We start from the raw sequence: 23,158 nt of genomic DNA, 5'->3' as shown, positions 1-23,158 counted from the left end.
TAAAAAAAAAAAAACATTAAGACCGACAGGGTACATGACAGACAAGAAAGAATTAAAACTAGGGATGGGAGCTTGATAAAAGTAGACATAGAAAGAAAATTTTAAAGGCGATGGCACTAAGGAAAGACAAGAAAACTGAAAAACAAAGACAGCAAATGGGATAAAAGTAAACACAGAAAGGGTATTTTTAAAAAAGGATTGAGACAATAAAGGAAAAAAAAAGAAAAATACAGACGGTGAAGTAAAACTATCCTGGGTTCAGCCAGGACAGGGTTAATTTTCACTAGGAGCCAGGAGGGGACACAGCTGGACGGGCTGACCCCACCTGGCCAAACAGAACAGGGTATTCCATACCATGTGCTGTCATGCTGGGTTCTGCTCGGGGAAGCTGGGCAGTGGGAAGTCACTTGAGGCTCGGGAGCACGCAGCAGGTGGTGAGAGTCCCTCTGTGCATTTTGCTATTTGTTTTGTGTATTCTCCTTATCAGTATTGTTGTTGTTACTGTTCCTTTTGTTTGCTGTTCTGTTAGAACTGCCCTTATCCTGACCCACGTGTTTTTGCCTTTTTCTTTCTATTCTCCTCCCCACTCCAGTGGGGGGAGGGACGGCAGAGCAGCATCGTGGCCCTATTGTTGCCAGCCACAGCCAAACTATAACAAAAACAAAGACAAAGAAATAACATTTCAAAAGCAAATGCGTAAAGGACAGAGGAGAAAAAAATACAGACAGCGAACTGGAAAAAAGATGACATTGATGTGCGGAAAACAGACTCCACCATCTGTAAGATTGTAAAGTAGGTATGTTTATTCGGTGCCAGGCAGCACGGGGAGGGAGGGGGGGGGGGGGGGGGGGTAGCCCCACCAAAGTCATGTGTGCCAGACAGTAACTCGCTTCTTCAATTTATACAGTCAAATATTATATATTCATCAAATTCCCAATCCGCCTATACATATGCATGACCTATCCCTGCTTTGCATTAAAATCAGTTCCAAAGAGTAATTTCCATAGACTCCTCCCAGCTGTACTTGCGCAGTGCCTCCTGGTGGTGGTCGTCGGGGGTCCCAAGATGAAGGCTCATCCTCTTCATCACGGTGTTCGCTGATTGACTTTTGTTTCTGGGCAAACTCAGTTCTCTTCTGGCTTCCATCCAAACTGCAAGGTCAGTCTTAGTGAGTTCTAGGTGACTCCCCAGCCCTTATCAGGAATTATCCCCTTTCTAAGGAAATGCAAGACTCTGCCTCAGTTAATTTACACAATAGATGAGCACCCTCAGTTCTCTGCACAGCAACTATCAGGCAGTGCTGCTTCTACTAAGTTCCTTACCTCTTAGGCAAGGCTGCTTCTACTAAAATCCCTTTAACCCCTTCCTTCAACATAGAAAATATTAAAAGTGACAGGAATTAGGAAAATAAAGGAAAAAGTTTTAAAATAAGGGCAGTAAACAAAATTAAGAGAAACATAGAGAGTAAATTTTAAAAGTGATGGGAATTAAGAGAGGAAAAGATTAAAAAAGAGAAACAGAAAACTAAATCAAAGCAGATGTAAAAAGAATTAAAATCTGTGTGATTGAGAGAAAAAAGTACAAAATAAGGATGGCAAACTAAATAGACATAGCAAGTATATTATAAAAGCGACAGGGTGCACGGCACACAGAAAAGAAATAAAATATAGGGATAGGGAGCTTGATAAAAGCAGACATAGAAACCAAATTTGAAAACCCAAGGGATTAAGGGGGGTAAGAATTAAAAAATAGGGAGAGCAAACTAAATAAATGAAGACACGGACAGAAAATTTAAACAGCGAGGGCGGTACCTCGTCCCCGGCCTCCCACCCCTTTCTGGCCTCCTTTTCTTTCTGGCCTCTACCCTCGCCCTCGGCCTCCCACCCCTTTCCAGCCTCCTTTTCTTTCTGGCCTCTACCCTTGCCCCCAGCCTCCAACCCCTCTGTGGCCTCCCACTTCTTTCCTGCCTCTACTCTCGCCCCCGGCCTCCCACCCCTCTGCGGCCTCCACCCCTTGCCAACCCCAACAGAGCCCCCAGGAGAGCTCTAGGGTGCAGTGAAAGAAAAAAGAACACCAGGGGATGACAATGCAAACAGAGGACTCCTTGGGGCATACAGAAAGGAAAACAAGAGGACCCTGGAGCATGCCAAAAACCACCAGGAACAGTGGGATAGGAAAATGCCAAATGCAAAACTTGGTGGCGTGCTGCAAGATGTACACAGGGCCTGGGAGCGTGTAGAAAGGCTTCAGGGCACACCCAAACACAAACAAAGGGCCTTGCTGTCCACCAAAGGGGCCATACCACGTGCTGTGAAGTTCAGGGTAGCTTACGGGCTGTCTGCAGGCAACCCCTCGCTCTGTAAAAACCCCATCTCCCAGCACTGCTTCCGCTGGTGCAGCCCTTCACCCCAGACATGCCCGGAGAATCTGGGGGTGCAGAGAGCAAACCCAGGAGTGGCCTGGGGACCTCTCATAGTCCTGGAGGGCCCCTGGCTGCCCACCAGATGATGAAAAATGCCACCAACAGCCCAGAGCATACATGGCAATGCAACAGAAATTCCCTGCAGCCCTGTGAACAGCACTGGCGGGCGCTCCGTATATCCCCAGGGATCCCAAAGAGGTGTGAGAGGCTTTCGGACCACCTGCTCAATACCCAACAAACAATGCATAACCTCCTCACTGGACACTGTCAAGGGCACTTCCAAGTGCAAAGGGAGTGCAGCATAGCCATAAATGCAAAGAATAAAGCTACAGTTTATTAATTAATGCAGATAGCTCCTAGGAGTGAGTCTGCCGTGGGGCTCACTGCCCACACGTTCCCCCGCCCCCTGTGACACCTAAATAGCAGCGTGCATCAGTCTGTTGAGAAACAGCCAGCTCCTCCTGCTGCTGCCCTTGATCTGGTAAGTCTCCCCTCCCTGCCTCCATTTGTTGCTTGCAGGATACAATTCAGCTCTGCTATTTGAGAGGAAAACCCCACAGCCCCAGCCGTTTTCCCAGAAAACACAGGCACACACCACCAATGGCACACCAAGCTTTCAGTCATCTCCAGACCATTCAGAAAGCAGCATCCAGCAAAACCAGAATAAAAACCACAGACACTTCACACACTGGGGGGACTCAGCTAAGGCACAACGGACTCTACCCAGCACGGCGACAGAAGCGCGGGCTCGCTCCACTCACCTGAGCTGCCTCTCAGACAACGCGAGCGGCCCAAGCCACAGACCCTGCTGGAAACCCCTGCTACGCGACAACGTGCCAGAACGCAGAGCTCCGTGCGGGCAGAGGAGGGGGCCACGCCGGCAGACCGTGCTGACGCGGAGGAGATGACAACAACAGCCGCTCCAGATGGGCCCGCAGTCCCCGCGCACCGCCCCCGCCGCTACCGCAGGCCTCCCGCTACGGGCGCGCGCACCGCGCATGCGTACCGCAGCCGGCCAGGCTCTGTGACGTCACCTCCAGAAGCACCTCCCTGCCACCTCCGGCCTGCGCTTCCGCCGCCGCTCGGTGTCGGTGCCGGCCATGAGCAAGCGGAAGGCTCCCCAGGAGAGCCCCAACGAGGGCATCACCGACTTCCTTACCGGTAGGTGTGTGCGGTCGGGGGGGGTGGTGGGGCCGCCCTCCCGCTCTCACCGTGGTTCTCCCCGTAGAGCTGGCCAATTACGAGCGCAACGTGAACCGGGCCATTCACAAGTACAACGCGTACAGGTACTGCCCCCTTCTCCCCCGCCGGTGCCCGCGCCTTGGGGCCCCGCCCTCCGCCGCGCGCAGGCGCTGACCGTCACTGTTCCGCAGGAAAGCAGCCTCCGTGATTTCCCGGTACCCCAGCAAGATACGGAGCGGGGCCGAAGCCAAGAAGCTGGTGGGTGCTGGTGCCCGGGCTGCCGGCGGGGGGTCCGTGGGGCCGCTGGGGGTGGGGCGCGGTGCGGTGCCGGGGCTCTCGGGAAGCGGCGCGAGGCTGACCCCGCCTACGTCGGTGGCGCGGGCAGGGAGATGCGGTGTGGCTGCTGCGGGGCTTCGTAGCTGGAACCGGAGACTCCCGCGGAGCCTCTGCCTGTGGCAGGTTTCCCTGTGCTCTGTTCCTGCTGCACTGAATTCGGGGAACTTGAGCAGTAATAATCAAAGCTTTGTTCAACGATATTGCTTTGGGGGAGCTTTTAGTGTAGTCCTGGAGTTACAGGGTTCACGCTGCTTGTGTTGTACCCTTGAATTCTTGTGCTCGCTTGTGGTCTGATATTTTATCATGGTCTCGGTGGCCTCGTAGTTCTTTCTGGACTAAATTCTGGGAAGCTTTCCCTTTTTTCTATATATAATAGCTTAAAGTGATGTTGAAGTTAACTTGTCTCACACTCCCCTCCCACCCCCAATATTTAGGATGGAGTAGGTGCTAAAATAGCGGAGAAGATAGATGAGTTCTTATCCACTGGAAAATTACGCAAATTGGAAAAGGTGGGTTTCTTTTGCTTGTACTCCATTTCTCCATAGCTGCTTTTCTTTGTAACTTGCAAAGTAGCCTGCTTGCTTTGTGCAATTTCTGTTGTTGTCCCTGGAGAGGCTGATGTCGAGCTTAAGAATGATGGGCACGGAGTCTATGGCAAGTAGAAAGCAGGGAACAAGCAACTGAGCCAAAGTCTCGAAACTGTCTATTTGTGAAAATATTTTAGGTTTTATAATCAGCATGTGAATGTCTTCTGTGAGAACTGGAATTCTGACTCCAGAAGGCTGTGGAGTTTTGTCATTTAACCGTGCTGTTCACCTTAGCATGGGTAGTTGGGCAGTTTTCAGCCTTGGTATATATGGCATTGTTGTGGTACACGGTACTGCCCTTGGTACTGTTTTGCGTTGATTTACAGTGAGCCTCCAAAGGCAAGTCTGACTAAGCTGTTTTATCTTCTCAAGATTTCTTTGTTTATTGCAAATGGAGTAAAGAAGGGTTTGGTTTGGTTTGTGTGGCTTTGTTTTTGCAGATTCGACAAGATGATACAAGTGCATCTATCAGTCTCCTGACACGAGTTACTGGCATTGGGTAAAGCTGTTTGTTTGGGTTTTGGTTTTGCTTTTTTTTTTTCTTCTCCTGTTTATTTGGTGGAGTTATGAACAGAATTTGAGTGGTTGTAAATAACGAAGAGAACGAGTTTGAGCTGATGCTGTAGTGCCCACACTGAGACACCATGGTAGTGATATGCAATCGGCTGAGAAGAAAGGGTGTAGAAACATCAATTACAGACTTCGCGTAGAGAAATGGAAGTGGGAAGCTCCTGTGTGCAAGCTGAGAGGGCAAGGAGAAAGGAACGGGTCAAGAACAGAAGCATGAAGGACTGAGAAGAGTGGAAGTGAGGAGTCCCTTTGGGACTTTTGGTGGGAAGTTGGGCCCTGGGACAATGGTGTTCTGTCGTATGTTTGTAACGGGAGAAGTAGAGCCCTGAAACAGGCAACAAAAGAAAACCAACCAACCAAAAACCCAAAACAGCATCAGGGCTCTTGTGCAACATTTGAAATACTTTAGGTTGAGGGTAGGGAATGTGATCATTCTCTAGTAATTCTGAGGGAAAATGTGCTCAAAGTTTGAGGATATACTGGGATTTGAGAATGCCTTTGAGACATTGGGATGGGCTACAGAAGGAGAGGCGTGGGTGCTCTCCTGTCTCAGGACAGTGGAAGTGGCCTCTCTTGGTCTGGAATCTGGCAAGAGATGCGGGAAAGGGTAACAAGGGGAAGTAAATGGCAGGTCAAGACTTGACTATTCTATTGTAATGTAGGAGTTTTATTGAGGAAGTGGATTCAAAATCTTTAAGGGTGGTGGAGCTGTAACCATGGGATTCCAGAGCAGCTGAAGAGTAGTTCGCCAGGAAGGGATTATGCTTCCAGGCTGGTGGTTCTCCGCATTTTGAGGTACAGGATAGGTATCTGGGTGTAACGTTACTTGAATGCCTGTCTCGTGGTTGAAACATTGCTCTTTCCCTGCACAGTGACACAGATTAATCTAATGACAAACCCTTAAAGGGGAAAAAGGTTCAGCCGTTCACTCGAGTGTTGTGCTTAAGGCAAACTCTCCAGCCAAACTGGAGCTGGGACTGCTTTGCTGTACTGTAGGTTGCAAACTGGAGCCTCGCTGAGTTTTTTGAAGTGCTAGTCTGAAGACACGTTTGTTCTGCTGTTGCCTTAAGCTGGTTCAGAGACTGATTGTGGTTCAGGTAGCTCTTATCATGCATTCCGTATTGTTGTCTAAAGCAATATCGCCTATTTGGTGAGATTCTGTTTGTTTATTTTTTACGATTATACATCACTGTATGGTTATAGTAATGCTAAAAAATGTGCAGGCCCAGCCTTGGGTAGCCATCTCTGCTGACTGAAAGTACAAACTGAAAATGGGTACGCTGAAAAGAGGGTAAGCATTAGAAGCGACCAGTCTTGGCCTTGAAGAACCTAGGCAGTTACAGTGAATTCTAGTATCCATTTCAGTGTTGTAAGATTCTTGCTGTTCCTTATGGCAGATTGCCTTGTCTCTTTGCAGTCCGGCTGCTGCTAGGAAGTTTGTCGAGGAAGGAATTAAGACTTTAGAAGGTAAGTGTAACGTTTCTGTCAGTCTGCTTGTTCCACAGTGGTACTGTGATAGCAGATACGGCCTAGGCTTTGAGGAAAGTGTGTAAGATGCTAAATTTAGTTAGTGCACAGGCTAAAGGCATTACATACACATCCAACGTAAAGTACTTGCAGATTACATGGAAAATAACAAGGATTTTTGGCTTTGAGGTGAATGGTCTATTGAGGTCTTCATTGGGAAGTGCTCTATGCATTTGTACTCATCCTGTCAGCTGTTGAGTAGTCAGTTTAAAATCCCTTCCTTTGGGTTTGAGGTTGCCGTTTCCTTGTTGCGTATTCCTTGCGTGCATCGTCTTTGCATTGGTGGAAACTGACTGTATGATTTTTAGTCCTCAAGTAACTTTTTTCTTTGTTTTTCTTAATTCTTCTAGATTTAAGAAAAAATGAACACAAGCTGACCCATCACCAGCGAATTGGGTTGAAGTAAGCTTTCTTGGGTGCTTTTCTAATGACTCCTTCAGATACCAGGATGTAATGTAGGGTTACACAGGCCAAGTAAGGTTCTGTTCTTTCTGTGCGCTCTACATAATTTTCAGCAGTTATTCAGAGCTTTTGTTTCCTTGGACTTGAAGTTCAGTAGGCTTAGTCTCCATCCAGCAGAAAATTAATTTCAAATGCCTTTTTCAGTTAGCTCATGGGGAATCACTTTAACAAGGTTGCAGTAATGTTTCTTGGGAATCTGCATAAAAGTGGCCCAGGCTTTTTTTTTTGTTATGTGCTGTGAGCAAGGCAAGACCTTTATGTGTCTGACCTTGAGACTGCCTTGCAGAATGTGTGTCTGTCCCTCAGGACTTACCAGCTTGAATGCTGCTTGCTGAGTGGCTGCTCCAGTGTGTTAGTTCTGGAAGAACTGTAGCTATGTTTGCAAGGAGCTGCAGGTGAACAAGTACAGCCTGATACCTGAATTGGTTCTGTGTGGGGCCAGCTCTAGAGTTTCCGCCTCAGTGGCAGAGAGCGGAATACGTGAGATGAACTTCTGGAGATATTCAAGACCCGCCTAGACGCGGTCCTGTGCAGCCTGCTCTGGGTGACCCTGCTTCAGCAGGGGGGTTGGACTAGATGACCCACAGAAGTCCCTTCCAACCCCTACCAGTCTGGACAAGCTACTTGGCAGTGACTGAAAAGGGTTACACAACGATTGTCGCCTTCCCACTGCTCATCTGCGCTCCATACCCAGTGTGCATCCTTTGTATGCGTGAGCATTCAAGGGAAGACATTTCACTGTTAAGTGAGTATAAGAAAACTCGCCTGACCTATCCATGTTGCCAGTGCACACATTGCCCTTGGGTCTGCATCCAGCATCGTGCTCAGATGTTGTTTCAGAACCTCTGGTAAGTGCTGAGCTGAAAGAATGGTTTCAGTGCTCTATGGTGGTCTTTTTGTCCCTAGTTCCACTGCAGCTCTTTGAGAGGGATGAGGGTGAGGGAGGAGTCCCACATCCAGAAGCTCTGTCTGCAGAGCTTGGGATTGGGGTGGTTGGGTAATGAGTGTCAGGGAACATGTGGCTTCAAGGCTGCCGTATAGCTGCCAGTGCCTGCTGTCGATGGTTCTGGTGCTGGAGGGGTAAAGAATGCGGCTGCTGGTCAGATGCGTCATTGTTTCATCTGGCCTCTTTTTTCTTCACAGTCAAGCAAGCATGTTGGCAGTCTGTTTTTTACAGCTGCATGCAAAGATATCGGGAGTTGTATTTGACTTGTGAGCTTCCGTTTAGCTTTTTCTAACACAGATCATCTCTGACCATGGGTGAAGGACCCGCTCTTCCGGCTTGCTGGTTGACCGAGTTTTGTCAGGAACCTTTTATATTTCAGAGGGCTATGTAAATATAAATCAATTGGTTATACAGCAGTATTACTCCCACCTCCTAGCAGCTTGTCATATACAGTGGAAATAATATGCAATGAAACCATCTTCTAAGCATTGTCAAACTTGAAGTTGTGAGTTTTTGCTATTGCTTGGCGAGATATTTTCTGAGATGTTTGGTGAGAATGGGGAGCTTTTTGTGATGTGACAATAATATAAGTTGTATTCTTTCCTCTGATACATATTTAATTGACTGAAATTTTTAAGATGCTACCCTTGCCACTTTCAGACACTTTTATTTTTATATATGCAGATATTTTGAAGATTTTGAGAAAAGAATCCCGAGGGAAGAAATGCTGCAAATGCAGGTAAGAATGTGTTTATCGAGGATGTGAGGTACTGATGGCCAATGAATGAATGACACCTCTAAACACATATCTGTCCTTTTTACATAGGAAATTGTGCTGAAAGAGATAAAGAAGCTGGATCCAAACTATATTGCTACAGTCTGTGGCAGTTTTAGACGAGGTTGGTACTCTGTGATCTTACTACGTTTATTTTGGATTAATAAGTGCGACTCATTACTATACGTGTTCTTCTAGAGAGAAAGTGTATGCTGGAACCTGGCTTTTTCCTGTTAGTATTGTCTTGACTAGTTACTTCAGTGACGAAACGCACGCGTAAATCCTTGTTTCTCCACCCTGCCTCCATAAAGAGTAGTATATTGTAACATGTGAATCGTTTGCTTTGGTTTTACATTAACAACATTTGTGCTTCGTAGCTATAGAGTATAGCCAGAAATTCTTGGGTATTTTCTGAGATATGTGGGGATGTAAACTATTTTATGGAAGAACAAGGTTCTCTAAGATTTTTTTTTTTTTTTCTCCACAACTATCTTTAATAATGACAGACGATTTTCTACCAGAAAAACATGCTCACGGGAAGAGGTTAGATGCATGTTCACCAATGTTAGTATACTTTGTCATATGCAGAGAGATTTTGCTTTGCTTCTTACTTGTCTAGGTGCAGAGTCAAGTGGCGATATGGATGTTCTCCTAACGCATCCGAGTTTCACATCTGAATCATCCAAACAGGTGTGTTTCTCTGCTGTTGTGGGTCAGTACTATGCATTACGTCCACAGGGTGTGTTTAAATTCAGAAGACACATAGCCTCAGACTTGCATTGCAGCTTCTTGCATCTTTTTGTTACTGTAACGGTAAACTCTTCTCTTGGCTCACTGTGTTTATTTTGAGGAGTTATAATTAATTCTTGTGCATTACGTTGTATTCCTCTTGCAGAACTATTCAGTGTGCTTACTTTTATCATTCTGTCTGTTCCCTTCACACACGCTCCCTCCACCCCCCCACCCCCCCGGTCAAATTCATGTGCTTTTGCAATGTAAAACTGTAACAGGTAGCTGGATAAAGCAGGGATTAAAGGAAGAGTAAGTATGTCTTTATGCAGCCATAATCTTTTGGACGAGAAGCAAATGTCCTGCTGCCCTTGTAATCTTTTGGGACTAACTGGAGAAGTTGTAATGACAGTTTGTATTTCTTGTGTTGTTTCTATAGATTCATTGCTTAAAAGTTGAAAACTCAAACCAAGAAATGAGTTTCGTCACTTGCAGTGATAGCAATCTGACATGGGGATTTCGGTGGAAACTTTTTTCTGTTGCACAACTGTATTTTTATTAGCTTTTTCTCAGTATTGTTGTTATCTTTTTTCCCCTCTGGGTCAAATTTCATGTACAATAATATATACAATTCTAGTGATGTCCTCTACTTAGACGGGCCGTTGTCTGGTAAACGGGTAAGATATTCTCTTTATTTGTGAAATAATGTCATCTTCTGTATTGTCACTATTCCTAGTCAAAACTTCTGCATCAAGTTGTAGAACAACTGGAAAAAGTCCACTTTGTCACAGATATGCTGTCTAAAGGTGACACCAAATTCATGGTAAGGCTTTTTTGGTGGTGAGGGATGTTGACAGAAGCTAGGATATATACAAGATATGTTGTTTGGAGTGCTTTTTTTTCCCCTTAAACATGTGGATTGGGTGTTATCTACCTTCACTTAGTTTTCTTTACAGGTCCCAGGTATCCTGGTCTTACAGGCTGGTTAAAAGCTAATTCTAACAGAGAAGTGTAGAACCGTAAGCAATACAGAGTGGAAATGAGGACTGGTTAGTTTCTGTCAGTCACTCATACTGGCTTTTATCCTTGGAAGCTCAGAGGAGTGGTCCTGCAGGAGAGTTCACGGAAGGTCCACAAATTATGAATTTCTATTCAAGAATCAAGATACAGCTATACTGAACTAATCTTTTGGAAGGCATAAATACTTAAATATATGTCACCGTTTAGAACAGGACAGCAACAAACAGAGTGGCAGATGCTCTCGATTATCCCCCGCCCTCCCCACCACAGGAAGGGAAAAAGGAGGAAGAGGGGGAGAGACTTACAAAACTGAATATTAAAACAGCTTTACTAATAATACTACTACTAAAAAGAGAAATAAAGCAAAATATACAAAACTGATATGGAGTTTCACGGAGTTGGGTGCTGTGGGCGCTGGTGTCCCACCAGCAGCTGCCAGGCAGACACCAGGAAGTCTACTCGGTAGTAGAAAGGAAGTGGACTCAGGAATGCACAGATCGGAATCTGGATAAGGATCGCAGCCAGGACAAGAGGAGAGTCCTCTTCAGAAGCCAGCCATGGACAAAGAGAGCGAGACCCTCATGATCCCCCAGCTTTAAACTGAGTATGACGTGTAAGGCATGGAATACCACGTTGGTCAATATTGGGTCACCTGTCCTGTCCACCCCTTCCTGCAAGTACGGCCCTTTACGACTTCTCAGTTGCGGGACCTAAGAGGTCTATCGGTGACCTTGGCTGCTATGGTAATAATTACAAACGTGGGCCTTTTTCTGCATTCCATTCCTACCGTTAGCTCGCTATAACTATAAACATCAGGTGTTATCAGCTTTGGAGTGGACACTGTCTGTAAAATATGCAGCCAGCTTTAGAAGAATGCAGTTCCCTAGAAGAACTTAGCTGTGAGAAAGATTCATTAAAAAATAATCGGGTCTGCTTTAACCAAAACCAGGACAATATACAATACTACAGTTAAAGATACTTGCTTTCTTAAGATGGAAGGGGCTGTTGGAGCACTTGATTATTTTACTTATTTGTTTGTTGGTTTGGTTTTTCTTAAAATGAGCTAAAAGTACTCTGAGAATTTGTCTTCGGTTCAGTTTGTGTTGCATTCTGAGAAGGAAAGAAACTTGATGGCTTTTTAGCTTGATCTGTAGGAGCAATGCATGAAAGTCGCTGTCACTCTTGCCAAATGGTTTAAGTGTGAATACTGTATGGGTTTAAAGCTAAATGTACATCTGTGAGACAAAAGCAGAGACACTCTGCATTCCCAGTTTGCATTCGCAGTTCAACAAGCTCATTACAGTTTGACCATTTGCTCTGTATAATCCTGCCAGTCTTAAATAGTTGTGGAATAGCTCCTGTGTTCAAAGTGGAAGCTAAGAAGGGAATGTTGTAAAGAGGGAAAAAATATGACTGCAGCTGAGAATCTGAGAAAAGCATGTCTCAGTAAGGAGACAGACAACATAACTTTAAAAGCATAAGCAATCTTAAGCTTTTGAAACAAAGCTAAGAATAGAAGGAGAAGTCTCAGCATGGAGCTGCAATTGGTGAAATGGTTTAGTATGTAAACATTTCTCATTCTTTATGGTTCATGTCCCTCCCCCCATCTGCACTGTCATTTAAGGTGATCATAGACTAGGGAAAAAAAGAAAAGGCTGATATGTGAAATGCATGAAGATTACAAAGCAGTTTGAAATTAAAAGTGGCAGAGGATTGCTTAAGAAAAAACTTTCTTTTTTAAAATTTTTATTAGCTTGTGCTTCGTCTGCATTTTCCTTAACCTGCTGATGTTGGTGCATACTGAAGAGCCTGGTAATAATTAGGGCAGAGAAATGGGAAATGAGAAGTCCTGTGGTCCTTCCTGCTGTAATAAAAACTTAAGAAGCAGTTACATGCTACGCTGAACTACGGTCCTCTTAGCAGTGTAAAATAGTGATCCGCGGTACTATGACATTCAGCTGTTCTAGTAAAATATTTAATTGGTTCAGTGGGAATTTAGTATTGCGTTCCAGCGTGACTGAGGATTATTTAGAGGTTGTCTAGGAGTGGGGCGGTGAGGATTGATCTCAAATCTGGTTTATTTCATTTTGAATGTCTTGCTTTTCTTACTTCTTCACAGGGTGTCTGTCAGCTGCCAAACAAAGAAGATGGAACAGCCTGTCCACATAGGAGAATTGATATCCGGTACACACACACAAAAAAAAAAATCCCCAAACCCAAAACCCGCTCCATTAGTTGTCTCCTACTTGGTAGGCATTTGCATCAAGTTCTGCATTCAAATCTCTACTTCCACGTTCAGAACATGGCATTTAGTAGGTTTCTAATTGCTTTGCAGTATGGAAGCCACTGTACAACTGCCAGTATCTACAACAGGTTATTAGCAAGAATGCTGCATTTTAAATCACGACTTTGTATCCAGTTTCAGAATTGTGACCTACTTTATCATATTGCTTTGATACTAATTCTTGGCAGGAGTGCAAGCACTAGACCCGTGTAGTGGCTGAACACCAGTAACTTCTGGGTCAGGGTAGATGTGCTGAACCTTTCTTTGATACGCAGTTAATTTCCTTCTTCCACCTGGCTTGTGGGGAAAATCAAATGTACAGAGTTGCAGAATGTGTGCGCGTAAATAGGAAGTAAACCTAGAACAGTGTCTGAATGGCTGAATTCCAAATGGCTTGTAACTTTTTTGTTATATATTTGCTCTAAACCGGTACTTTTCTTCCACTTTTATTTTAGGCTTATCCCCAAAGATCAGTATTACTGTGGTGTACTGTATTTCACAGGAAGTGATATATTCAATAAGAACATGAGAACTCACGCTCTGGAAATGGGCTTCACGATCAATGAATATACAATCCGTCCCTTGGGTGTCACTGGTCAGTGTGGGCCTTTGTACAGAGTAGTTTCTAGTTACATGCTTTGTGTGATCTTCTCCTGAAATTGGTTTCTCAGTTTACTGGAAATACTTCTGATATATACTGTAGTTCATGAAATTTTTCACAGTGTCCTTTCTGATACTGGACACCATTATAGCAGGAAGAGGCAGCCTACTTCGCTATAGGCAGCGCTGTGGCACAGTTATATCTTTGGGCCACCGAATCTACTTAAAGTCTTACTGACCTGAAAGTTGTTTTTTCAGTGTCATGCACAGCACCTATGTGGTTTCCCACTCTTTTACCAAGATATGTCATGTCCTTCAGTTGTTTTGTTCTGGAGGAGGGCTGACTATATGTATATGTGCATGTGTATATATAGATACATGAATGCAAATATATTTAACTGCATAACCACATGGCCCCAAGGTTAATTAATTACCTTATTTCCTTTGACACTAATGAGATCAGTACATAAATACTGTATGAAAAGGTCTGTGGGAGGTGTTTTGGTGTTTGTTTTTAAGTTTGTTTTACTTGTCTTAACCTTGCAATGCATTTGGCATTTCAGGATTGTGCAGACCTTCCACCTTTCAAATAACATCTGTAATTTGCTTGCAGGAGTTGCTGGGGAGGCCCTACCAGTAGAATGTGAAAAAGACATCTTTGACTATATCCAGTGGGAATACCGAGAGCCAAAGGATCGGAGTGAATAACTTCTTGTCCAGGTCTGTAACCTAGAGAGATGTTTTCATAGCTTTTCGTGAACATACAAAGTGCATATTCTTTCTTTGGATGTTATTGCAAAAAGTGTACGTTACTGGTGTTTAAAGCAAGTCCATGGCGCTAGCATAGAATGTGTAGTGACCAGTAAATCTCTTCCTCTCCCCATCTCCACCCCTAAAGAAGATTAAAGTTTTCGCTGTGTTTAACTGAAAGGGCTGCAGTACTGAGGCTGCATCTTGAGTACTGTGTTCAGTTTTGGGCCCCTCACTACAAGGAGGACATTGAGGTGTTGGAGCGTGTCTAGATAAGGGCAGCGAGGATGGTGAGGGGTCTAGAGAACAAGTCTTAGCAGGAACGGCTGAGGGGACTGGGGCTGTTTAGTCTGGAGAAAAGGAGTCTAAGAGGGGACCTTATGGCACTCTACAGCTACCTGAAAGGAGGTTGTAGTGAAGTGGCTTTTGTTCTCCCAGGTAACTAGCGATAGGATGAGAGGAAATGGCCTTAAGTTGCATCAGGGGAGGTTTAGCTTGGATATTAGGAAAAATTTATGTACTGAAAGAGTGGTCAGGCATTGGAACAGGCTGCCCAGGGAAGTGGTGGAGTCATGATCCCCGGAGGCGTTCAAAAAATGTGTAGCTGTGGCACTTCAGGACATGGTTTAGTAGGCATGGTGGTGTTGGGTTGATGGTTGGACTTGATGATCTTAGAGGTCTTTTCCAACCTTAATGATTCTATGAAGGTGGTGTGGCAGTCAGACCCCTTAGAGAATGCATATTGTCTTTTGCTTTGGGATTCAATAAAAAACTATCAGACAGTAAAGCACAGGTTTCTGTTTAGCCCCTGAGGAGCAGAAAGGTCTGACGTAAAGGCAAAATGTTTCATCTTACTAAATTTCTTGCCGCTTGGTTTGAAGATGGTGGCTGTTAATCAAAATTACTGCTGGCTCTTTGGAGTCACTGGAAAGTCTTACAAACAATACTAGCCTTCTATAAAAGGCTGTGTGCTTTGATTTGATAATATCTGTGATGATCAAGCTATTAGGTTTTTTCCTAATAATTTCAGTAGCCCTTAGGCTGTGATGATTATTAGAAAAGTCTGGATATTTCAAACTGAACAAGCCTTCTTAGCTTGTTTCTTGTAGTTTTGCAAAAGACAATCAGAGTTCTGATGCTTCCATGTTTTAATATATACACAGACATACTCTTTGTTTAATATCTGTTAATATCTAAACTAATAAATATCTAAACTAATAACTGTTTAATATCTAAAAACTGGGTAGTTCTTGGAGGAAATAACATCACTTTTTTTTTTGCTATCTACTTTGAGATTGAAAGACTTGGAAATAAAACCATTGCTTTTGTGTAGTTGTTGCAAATTGTCCAATTAAGTAATATGTATGGGGTTTATTTAATTATTTTTTTAATGCAGTTTGAGTAATTATGTCTGTAGAGCATCTTGAAATGTTCAAATGAACGTCTTGCTAATACAGGCTGCCAGCATAAATTGCTTGGGTATATAATCTACAGCATCTGTGTGTAGCAGCAAGCACTTTATAAATAACCATAGATTAGATTTGGCCATGGCAGTGAATTAGTACTGGCACTGCACAATTAATAAAACTTAAATAATTCTGAAACTTTAGTATGAGACCAGTTTGTTTCATATATATCAGGAGACTAGAAGAATTAAGTGCTGTAAGAACAATGGTCTCCTAATATAAGTGCCATAATTATTAGAAGAGTCTTCTTACAGTGCTTAGATCTCAGACTGTGTATGTTTGTGTGTCTTTTCAAGTGTGTATTTGAAGGGGTGGTGGACGGAAAAAAACACCTAAAAGTCCATTTCCCACCCCCACTCAGTAGATGACAGTATAAACAACTTTTCATATTGGTTACACAAAACGATGTATTATGACTCCCCACTAGCCAGCAAATGTGTTGAAGCAGGCTTTTCAGAACACATAAATGAGGCCAAAAAAAGACTGCCCATGTGCTTAGTTGCAGAGCTAACTGCTCCAATATTTTTTGCTTAAAAATACATTATTGGAACACCCAAGACTAGTGAGAAACATGAAAGCCAGATATGTATTAAAATTCCAGTGCTGAAGTTGCACCTTGGCACATAGTTATAGAATGCAAAGTCATTATCGCTGGTGCTATTGAAATACTACACTTTTATGTGACTGTAGAAGAATGAATGTTACACACAAGCCAGACATAACTGACAATTTTCTGTAGGATTTCAAATTCAAAACCGGACGATGATTCAAGTTCTGCAATAACTGGAGCAAATATGAAAAGGAAATGGGGTACATGTGTTTGGAAGACCCTTTCCAGTCTTGAAGTGGAGTTTTTAAACCGTTATTCATGTCTCTGTTGGCTGCTGTCCAAAACCTCCAATAAAGAAGAACCGCAAGTCTCCTGGGCTGGTTGCTCTCTTTTCAGCACTATTGAAACATTACAGGTCATTTTGACACCAGGTGGAAATGTTTGAGGCATATAGACTTTAAAATACTCTTTTGAGCTTTTAAAGAAACTAATCTTCACTTAGCTTACTTGCCTAGGGAGAAGGGAAAGGAATCTCCTAGCATGGGGTCAGTCTGTTGGACACACTGTTGTTTATCATTCAGGATTATGGACTGAAATAAATGTAAGGTGTTCAGGTGCTTATGTGTTGCAGGCTGATGTTTCCTTAGTTGCTGCTGTTAGCTTGTGGAAATTGAGACCTGAGTTTGTGGCACAGTGCGCAAATAACTCTACATTAAAATGTACATCCCTTTATACTGTTTTGCATTACTAATATCTGAATCTTTTGGCAGGTGTTTAGGTGTGATCATTGTGCTCCTCTGCTGACCAGTGTTTGATGAGACAAACTGAAGCCACAGTCACGGTGCTGAAAAAAAATCTGGATGTTGAGCAATGTCACTGAGAACTAACTGGATTGCAGATTTTGGTCTGGAAATGATGTGCGCAGTAAAGCCCAGAAGCACAGCCTGAGATGCAAAGGCAGCTTTCTCCCTCTCGACCTATGACAAGCAGCATGTCGTATGCCCTTCTGTCCTTTCTTCAGCCCCTCTGTCTTGTCCGCAGATTCCTCCTAGCTGCTCTCCCTGGGACAAATCAATGTTCAACATGCCCTGGCCGTGGATTAGTGACCTTCTTCCCCAGCCTCTTTCTGGCATTCTCCTTCTATTCAGACCCAAATGTCCTACTGAAATGATTTAAGAGATCCAGAGAAAATCCTAAGGCTTTTATGTTTTCCCGTGTAGGGAACACAGAACATTACACTGTCATGCGTGCTGAAGTGTGGTTTCTTGTAGACAGGAGCCTTCCCTTGCCAGTTCTGAATAAATTTGAATCTCCTTTGTGGATGTTTCTCTTATCCAGAAAGTAATCCTTGTTTACTGGCTAAGTGTTGGTTACAGGGTTGGCAAGGTATGCAGAGATTTTGTAAATGGGTGGAAGTTCTTGATGTACATAAAAGGATTATTTTCTGCCTCCTCTGCACTAGCTCTGCTGCTGAGTTGGCTGTTTTAAAAGTGGTGGGCTCTTCTTTTACTAAATAATGTATCTGCTAAGGTCTTCCCTATAGAGTTTGTCCAGCTGAAACTGGCTGCAAGAACTGCTGTTGCGGCTTTTAAAACCACAAGGATGTGTCCTTGTGTAGAGATTGTTCTCATACAATTGCCTCTCTCTTTGTTCTCTGTGTCTTTGATGAGAGTGCAGTTGCGTATTCTGGAGAACTCCTTGGAAGTTCTCCATAATAGTTTTTCTACGCATCCGTTTCTCCAGTTGGGTTAAGCAGGTGCATAAGTGCTTGCGGTTCTTATTTTATGCGCTTAGCTCTTAGTAATGGGCTTAGTGAGTGGTATAGCCATGTAGATGACCGTTTGTAATTGTCGGGAGCTCCCGAGAGCTTTGTGTTGCCCACAGACAGTGACAGCAGAAAGCATTCCATTTCTTTTCATCTAAGGACATCATTATGCACATTAACTAGATTACTGTTACAAGAATTGTGCAGTTATTCCATTTCTTATAACTAAGTCTAAAACAAAAGAATGTTGTCATTGCATGTGACACAATGTGGAGGTTATGTTTGTAGACATAGGCTTTTACCAGGATGGACTTTGCTTTTATTTACGAAGTAAAGGAAACACCAATACAGAACAGCACTGTGGGTGTACCTCTGATGCTAATTTAATGTCAGAGGAAGCAGCTGAGAGCCAATAGCCACATGTTTCAGATAGGCTGTGAAAGGAAGAGGAGAAATGGCACGGAGTTTCCCTAGAGAGTAGACAAAGGGGATGAGAATTCTAATGACTTAGTCTCTGAATAGTGTTGATGCTTTGCCTTGTGGTGCATTTGTCTTGGTACCTTGAGAGCAAAATGAACCTACGTTTCGTTTTCTCCTGATACTCTTAAATATTTATACCCGCATAAATTTTTAAAGACATTCTCGATGAAGGTCACAGATCCTATTTTTTATGTACATTACTTTTTTTTATATCGAGCCTTGATCCAAAAATGTGAAGTGATGAAAATAAGCAAAGTCTCTGGTTTTTTTTGCAGTTTAAAAAAAAAAAGCACATCAAACACACACAAAAAGCCAAGAAAAAGCCCAACCACCCAATTTAAATAATATATAAAATTGTCTAATGTAGGCTTTTAACAGACAACTGTTTAATCTAGCAGCAACACTCCTGCTTCTGAAGACAGACTGCACCTCTTCTCTTGGTTAACCAGCCTTCTCCTGGTTAAGAGATTGAAATTTTGAACTGATGTAGGCATTTACCCTCTCAGAACTGCATATTGGTCTGCTAGATCTTTCTTCTAATCTGTTTCTAATTCTTTCTTTGTATCTTACATATGTGCAGACACCAGAATGAGAAAGCTGGCTGTGTCCTGAAGTATTCCTAAAGAACGCCATTTTCAGCTACTATCTGTATCTCCTTATCTTTAAGTGTCCTGGTGCAGTGCTGAAGCTTATGCTAAGCTGCTTCCATGTCCTTATTTCTAAAACCTTTCAATACAGCCATATGCTAATGCGACCATTCTCCGGTTGCATGTGACCTATGTTCTTTGTTCCTAGATATGTTGCAGTACTATCAGTTGCAGTGTTCTGTATTTTGTTCTACTTGCCATTACCCAGAACACTGGTCTGATTAATTGAAGCGTTTCTACCACTCCTGTAGAGTCAGTCTGCACTTCTTTATATGCAAACCTGTCAGCTCTGCTTTCATAGGTTCTCTTAAGTCATTGTGAAAGGTAACGACTATTTTGGATGTGAGAGGAGGTCCCATCAAGATTGCATCACTAGTTATATTTGGGGCAGGGATACTGTTGGTTAGCTTAAAACTTAACTAGTTTTAAGTAGTAAACTACTAACTGACATATTACAGAGCATCAGCATGGAATGTATTGCTGCTACTGTATTTGAATACCTTGTAGGAGTATAAGGCAAATGTATTACAGAATTGCAAGCTTGAAAAGGCAAGACTATTTTATACACAGTCAAATTGACTATTGCTTAATTATATAGCACTTTTCTTGATTTATTAATGATTAGGTCCTCTATCTGCCTTTTTGGGGGCAGAGAGAAGTTTGCATCTGTATTGTCAGACTACTTAACCTGACTTGAATCATAAAACAAAGACGGATGTAATACTGTTTCTTATTTTTGTCTGACTTAAGCCTACAGAACAACTACATTTTTTACGTCTTATATAATTAATGTTGACCAGTCTTAATAATGGTGAATATAAACTGATACTCTTGCTTACCCCTTTATTTTTTTCTGATTTTCGTATTAGACGTTCTGGGAATGTTCCCCAGCCCTAATGCATGCAGTGGTATGTGACTAGAAGTTAACTGGGTGCTATGTGAAGTCTTGTGGTGCCTCATAGTAAAAATATATATAGCTAATGTATTCAGTGTTTGCTTCAGTAATCAGTGGGAATAAACAAGGTGAGAATTCCATCATGAACGTGTAATCCTGTTTTGTTTTGGGTTTTTTTAGCTGTAATTTTAAGAGTATCAAGAAGCAGTGTCACGAGCTTACCATGTTTTACAAATGTTTCCTAGGCAGCACACAATATTAGACTGATGCATTCTCCGTCATCCTCAACAGGTAGCTCGGGAGGCTACTTTGTGTTGGGACTTTAGGTAGAGTTTGCTGGCCTTGCAGTCTCCCTCCATGACAGTGAGTTCTTCTAGGTGGAAGAAAAATGGCTTGTTCAGAGTGCTTGTTTGTTTTTCTTGAACTATATAAATATACAATGTGTCTTCCTTGCCCTAACTGGCCTGTGGGCTGTTTTGGGTTACTTATTCCCTCCTCCTGCAGAACTGGACTGCAAGATGTCTGGTAAACACAGGAAGCAACAGCTGCAAGCCTTGTGCTTATCATTGGGAATCTGTGTAAGTGGGCATGTACTATCTATTGTTTGTACATACATAACCTCATGGCTATGTAGGCTGGCAGTTGGGGTTTGTCAGTGTTTGCTCTTGTCCCAGTTGCAAGGTCTTGCACTGAGCATAGGGTGTGCCTACCTCCTTCCGGAGCCCGAGGCCTGCAGCGGCCCTTACTAAGGGATTAGCCCGAGCAAAAGAGCGATGGTAGGGAGTAAGGGGGGTGCTGGTAAGGTAGCCGAAGGGTTTGAGAACAGCTGTAGCACCCGCCGGAGCCTCGCACCGCCTCTGAGAGGTTGGGCGAAGCGGCGCTGCCCCGCAGCTCTCTGGCCGTGGGGCCCGGGCAGTTACTACCGGGCCTGGGGAGCGGTCTCCTACCTCCCCCGCGCGCACCGCGGGCGGGTGTTGCAGATTTCTGCTGGCCGCCGAGACCAGAGTCGCCTCCGGCCGCTTCGCCACCGTTTCCCGCACCGGGAAGGGGGCCCTGGCGCTGAGAAGCCCTCCTGCAGGCGCGTACGGCGTCCGGGCCCCCACCCCCGCGGGGGCGCCGCCAGGAGCTGGAGCTGCCGCAGAGCGCCCTTTCCCTGCCGGTCCCCGGGGCCCACACAGCCCCCGTCCGCGCAGCGCCCGCGGACTCTGACAGGAGGGGCCGGAGCAACTCTAGGCGTGGCGCTGCGCATGCGCGGCGTGGCGCTGCGCATGCGGGCTTGGGGGCACCGAGACCTCTAGCCGGAGGCAGCGCGGCCGACAGGTAGCGGCGGGGGCTCAGGCTGCGGCGGGGCGGGGCGGGGCGCGGCTGGCCTCACCGGGGCCCGCGGCGCTGTCCGGGCCGAGCCCGGTGGCGTCCTCTGGCTCTCGTCGGGGCCGAGGCGGGCGTCCCCCGAGTCACCTTGCCGCGGCGGGGCTGGGCCGGAGCCCGGGGGGGGCGACGGGCGCTCACTCAGCCGACGCTTCCGCTTCCTTGGGCCCGGCGGCGCGGCCGCGGGCTGCTGAGGCGATGGCCCCGAGGCGCGGGCCGGCTCTCGCTCTGCGGGCGAGCGGGCCGGGGTCTTGCTAGCGCTGCGGTTTCTCGGCCGGGAATCACGAACTTCTGGAGTCGGCAGTGACCGAGCGTTCCCACGACGCCGCCGTGTCTCTGGAGAGAAGAGGCTGCGACGGACCGACTCGGGGACGTCTGGCGGGCCGCGCTCCGTTACCCGTTGCGTAACGGCGCTGCGCCGCTCGCGAGCGCGCTCGTGCGCTCGCGGCGCTGCCCGGCCGGGCTGCTCGGCTCCGGCCTCGGGTGCGTGGGGCGGTCCCGGCAGCGCGGCCGCGGTGCCCGGCGGTGCAGGTGAAGCCGGCAGCCCGAAGGGTAGTTCTTCTCATTTTTCTTTCTTGTGTGCGGTTTTGTTGTTGGTTTTGTTTGTCTTTCCGTTATTCCGTAGACCAGTGTGGGTATTCTCACGTTTATTTCCTCACTGAAATTTCTAATCTGCTGTTATCGTTTTGCAGTTGATATACGGACCTTGGCATACTGTGCGCTATGTCTGAAGGTGGCAACATTAAGCATCAGTTGTCCTCAGCCTTTTATTCCTTGATGTATTTTCTCTTGTGGTGATTTTATTGTTGTGGGAAGGAAAATCAAAGCAGAAGATTAAGAAGGTTTTGTTTGAAAACAAGGTGCTTAGAATGAGTACTGTGGCTTAGTTCTAGATCTCTGGGTTAATGTTTCTTTTCCCGCTTCGCACTGTGTTTTGTTGGCTGTTGTCATTGCATCTGGCTGACGGAGGCCTATTCAAATTTAGCACTAATAAATGTGGACCTGTGAGCTCAGCTCCTCTTGTACGTAGAGCTGCTTGTTATTAGCAACGAATTTATCTATTACAGCATGAGCTAACCCAAAGAATCTTTTTTTTTTTTAATACTGTTTAAAGACTCAATATTTAAAATATATGTTAAAACGTGTAGAATGCAGAAAATACAACTATATAGTGTAAAGAGAGAAGTGTTGCTTGTGTGTCATGTGAATTCTTATGCAGGGAGTTATCTTTCGTATTGTTTTTTTGCTGGAAGAAATGAGGTTCAAGAGCATGTTAGGCAGTTACGGCATAACTAGAGTATCGCCATGTTAAAATGTCCAAGCACCAGCCTTGCTCCTAAAACTCGATTTAGTAAGGTTTTGAAATCAGCAGGTTGAACTATTCTGACAAACCTATTAAAAAAACTGAAACAAAACAAAAGAAACCTCAAACCCACTCACCCACCCACCCAACCCAAAAACCCTCAAGCCTCCCCCCCAAAAAAAAACAAACGCAAAAGACCCCCAAACCCAAATTTAAGGTATGATTTGAAACTTCTGAATTGCGAGATTTGTGTGAAAAACAAATGTTTTAAAAGAAATGTATGCTCTGCTCCATAGCTGTGTTGCTAAAACTATTGTAATAATTCAAAGTATGCTGTCATAGAACTACACATTCCCTTTCTCTTTTGTCAGTTTAATGATTCACTGATTGTAATTTTTCCCTCCGTGTTTGACAGGTAAAAAGGCCTTTTTACATAGTAGTTTTGAGACGTACCATACTAATCTTCAGATAAGAAACCTGCAGTCATGTCCAGC

At 44.6% G+C, this 23,158-nt stretch overlaps 1 protein-coding gene and 2 long non-coding RNA genes across 4 annotated transcripts; 1 reads left to right on the top strand and 2 right to left on the bottom strand.

Annotated features, from left to right (window-relative positions):
• Positions 1 to 780: 780 nt before the first annotated feature.
• On the bottom strand, positions 781 to 3,422 carry LOC142364724 (uncharacterized). Its single transcript, XR_012766332.1, has 2 exons — positions 3,184 to 3,422; positions 781 to 1,151 (listed from the first exon to the last, which is right to left on the bottom strand). It is a non-coding gene; the product is annotated as an uncharacterized LOC142364724 (long non-coding RNA).
• A 40-nt stretch (positions 3,423 to 3,462) lies between these two features.
• On the top strand, positions 3,463 to 17,539 carry POLB (DNA polymerase beta). Of its 2 annotated transcripts, XM_075444823.1 has the most exons (15): positions 3,463 to 3,583; positions 3,651 to 3,708; positions 3,796 to 3,862; positions 4,375 to 4,449; positions 4,968 to 5,026; positions 6,515 to 6,564; positions 6,975 to 7,026; positions 8,717 to 8,771; positions 8,859 to 8,931; positions 9,427 to 9,497; positions 10,273 to 10,359; positions 12,676 to 12,740; positions 13,296 to 13,435; positions 14,054 to 14,160; positions 16,977 to 17,539. In XM_075444823.1, exons 1-14 carry the CDS (start codon positions 3,523 to 3,525, stop codon positions 14,146 to 14,148), a joined length of 1,008 nt encoding a protein of 335 aa, XP_075300938.1. In that variant the 5' UTR covers positions 3,463 to 3,522; the 3' UTR covers positions 14,149 to 14,160; positions 16,977 to 17,539. The 2 variants fall into 2 exon arrangements, with proteins under 2 accessions (XP_075300938.1, XP_075300939.1); XM_075444824.1 differs by lacking the exon at positions 10,273 to 10,359.
• On the bottom strand, positions 12,518 to 21,226 carry LOC142364725 (uncharacterized). Its single transcript, XR_012766333.1, has 3 exons — positions 20,941 to 21,226; positions 20,216 to 20,366; positions 12,518 to 12,687 (listed from the first exon to the last, which is right to left on the bottom strand). It is a non-coding gene; the product is annotated as an uncharacterized LOC142364725 (long non-coding RNA).
• Positions 21,227 to 23,158: the final 1,932 nt, after the last annotated feature.

The sequence above is a fragment of the Opisthocomus hoazin genome, chromosome 28, assembly GCF_030867145.1.
Source record: "Opisthocomus hoazin isolate bOpiHoa1 chromosome 28, bOpiHoa1.hap1, whole genome shotgun sequence".
NCBI classification, from domain to species: Eukaryota; Metazoa; Chordata; class Aves; order Opisthocomiformes; family Opisthocomidae; genus Opisthocomus; species Opisthocomus hoazin.
Note: the sequence above shows the minus strand (reverse complement) of the source record. Positions and strands in the feature narration are given on the sequence as shown.

Coding starts and splice junctions, on each gene's coding strand:
- POLB (XM_075444823.1), top strand. CDS start 3,523: ATGAGCAAGCGGAAGGCTCCCCAGGAGAGCCCCAACGAGGGCATCACC. Junction 3,863..4,374: donor GGGCCGAAGCCAAGAAGCTG/GTGGGTGCTGGT, acceptor CCCAATATTTAG/GATGGAGTAGGTGCTAAAAT. Junction 8,772..8,858: donor AAGAAATGCTGCAAATGCAG/GTAAGAATGTGT, acceptor CTTTTTACATAG/GAAATTGTGCTGAAAGAGAT.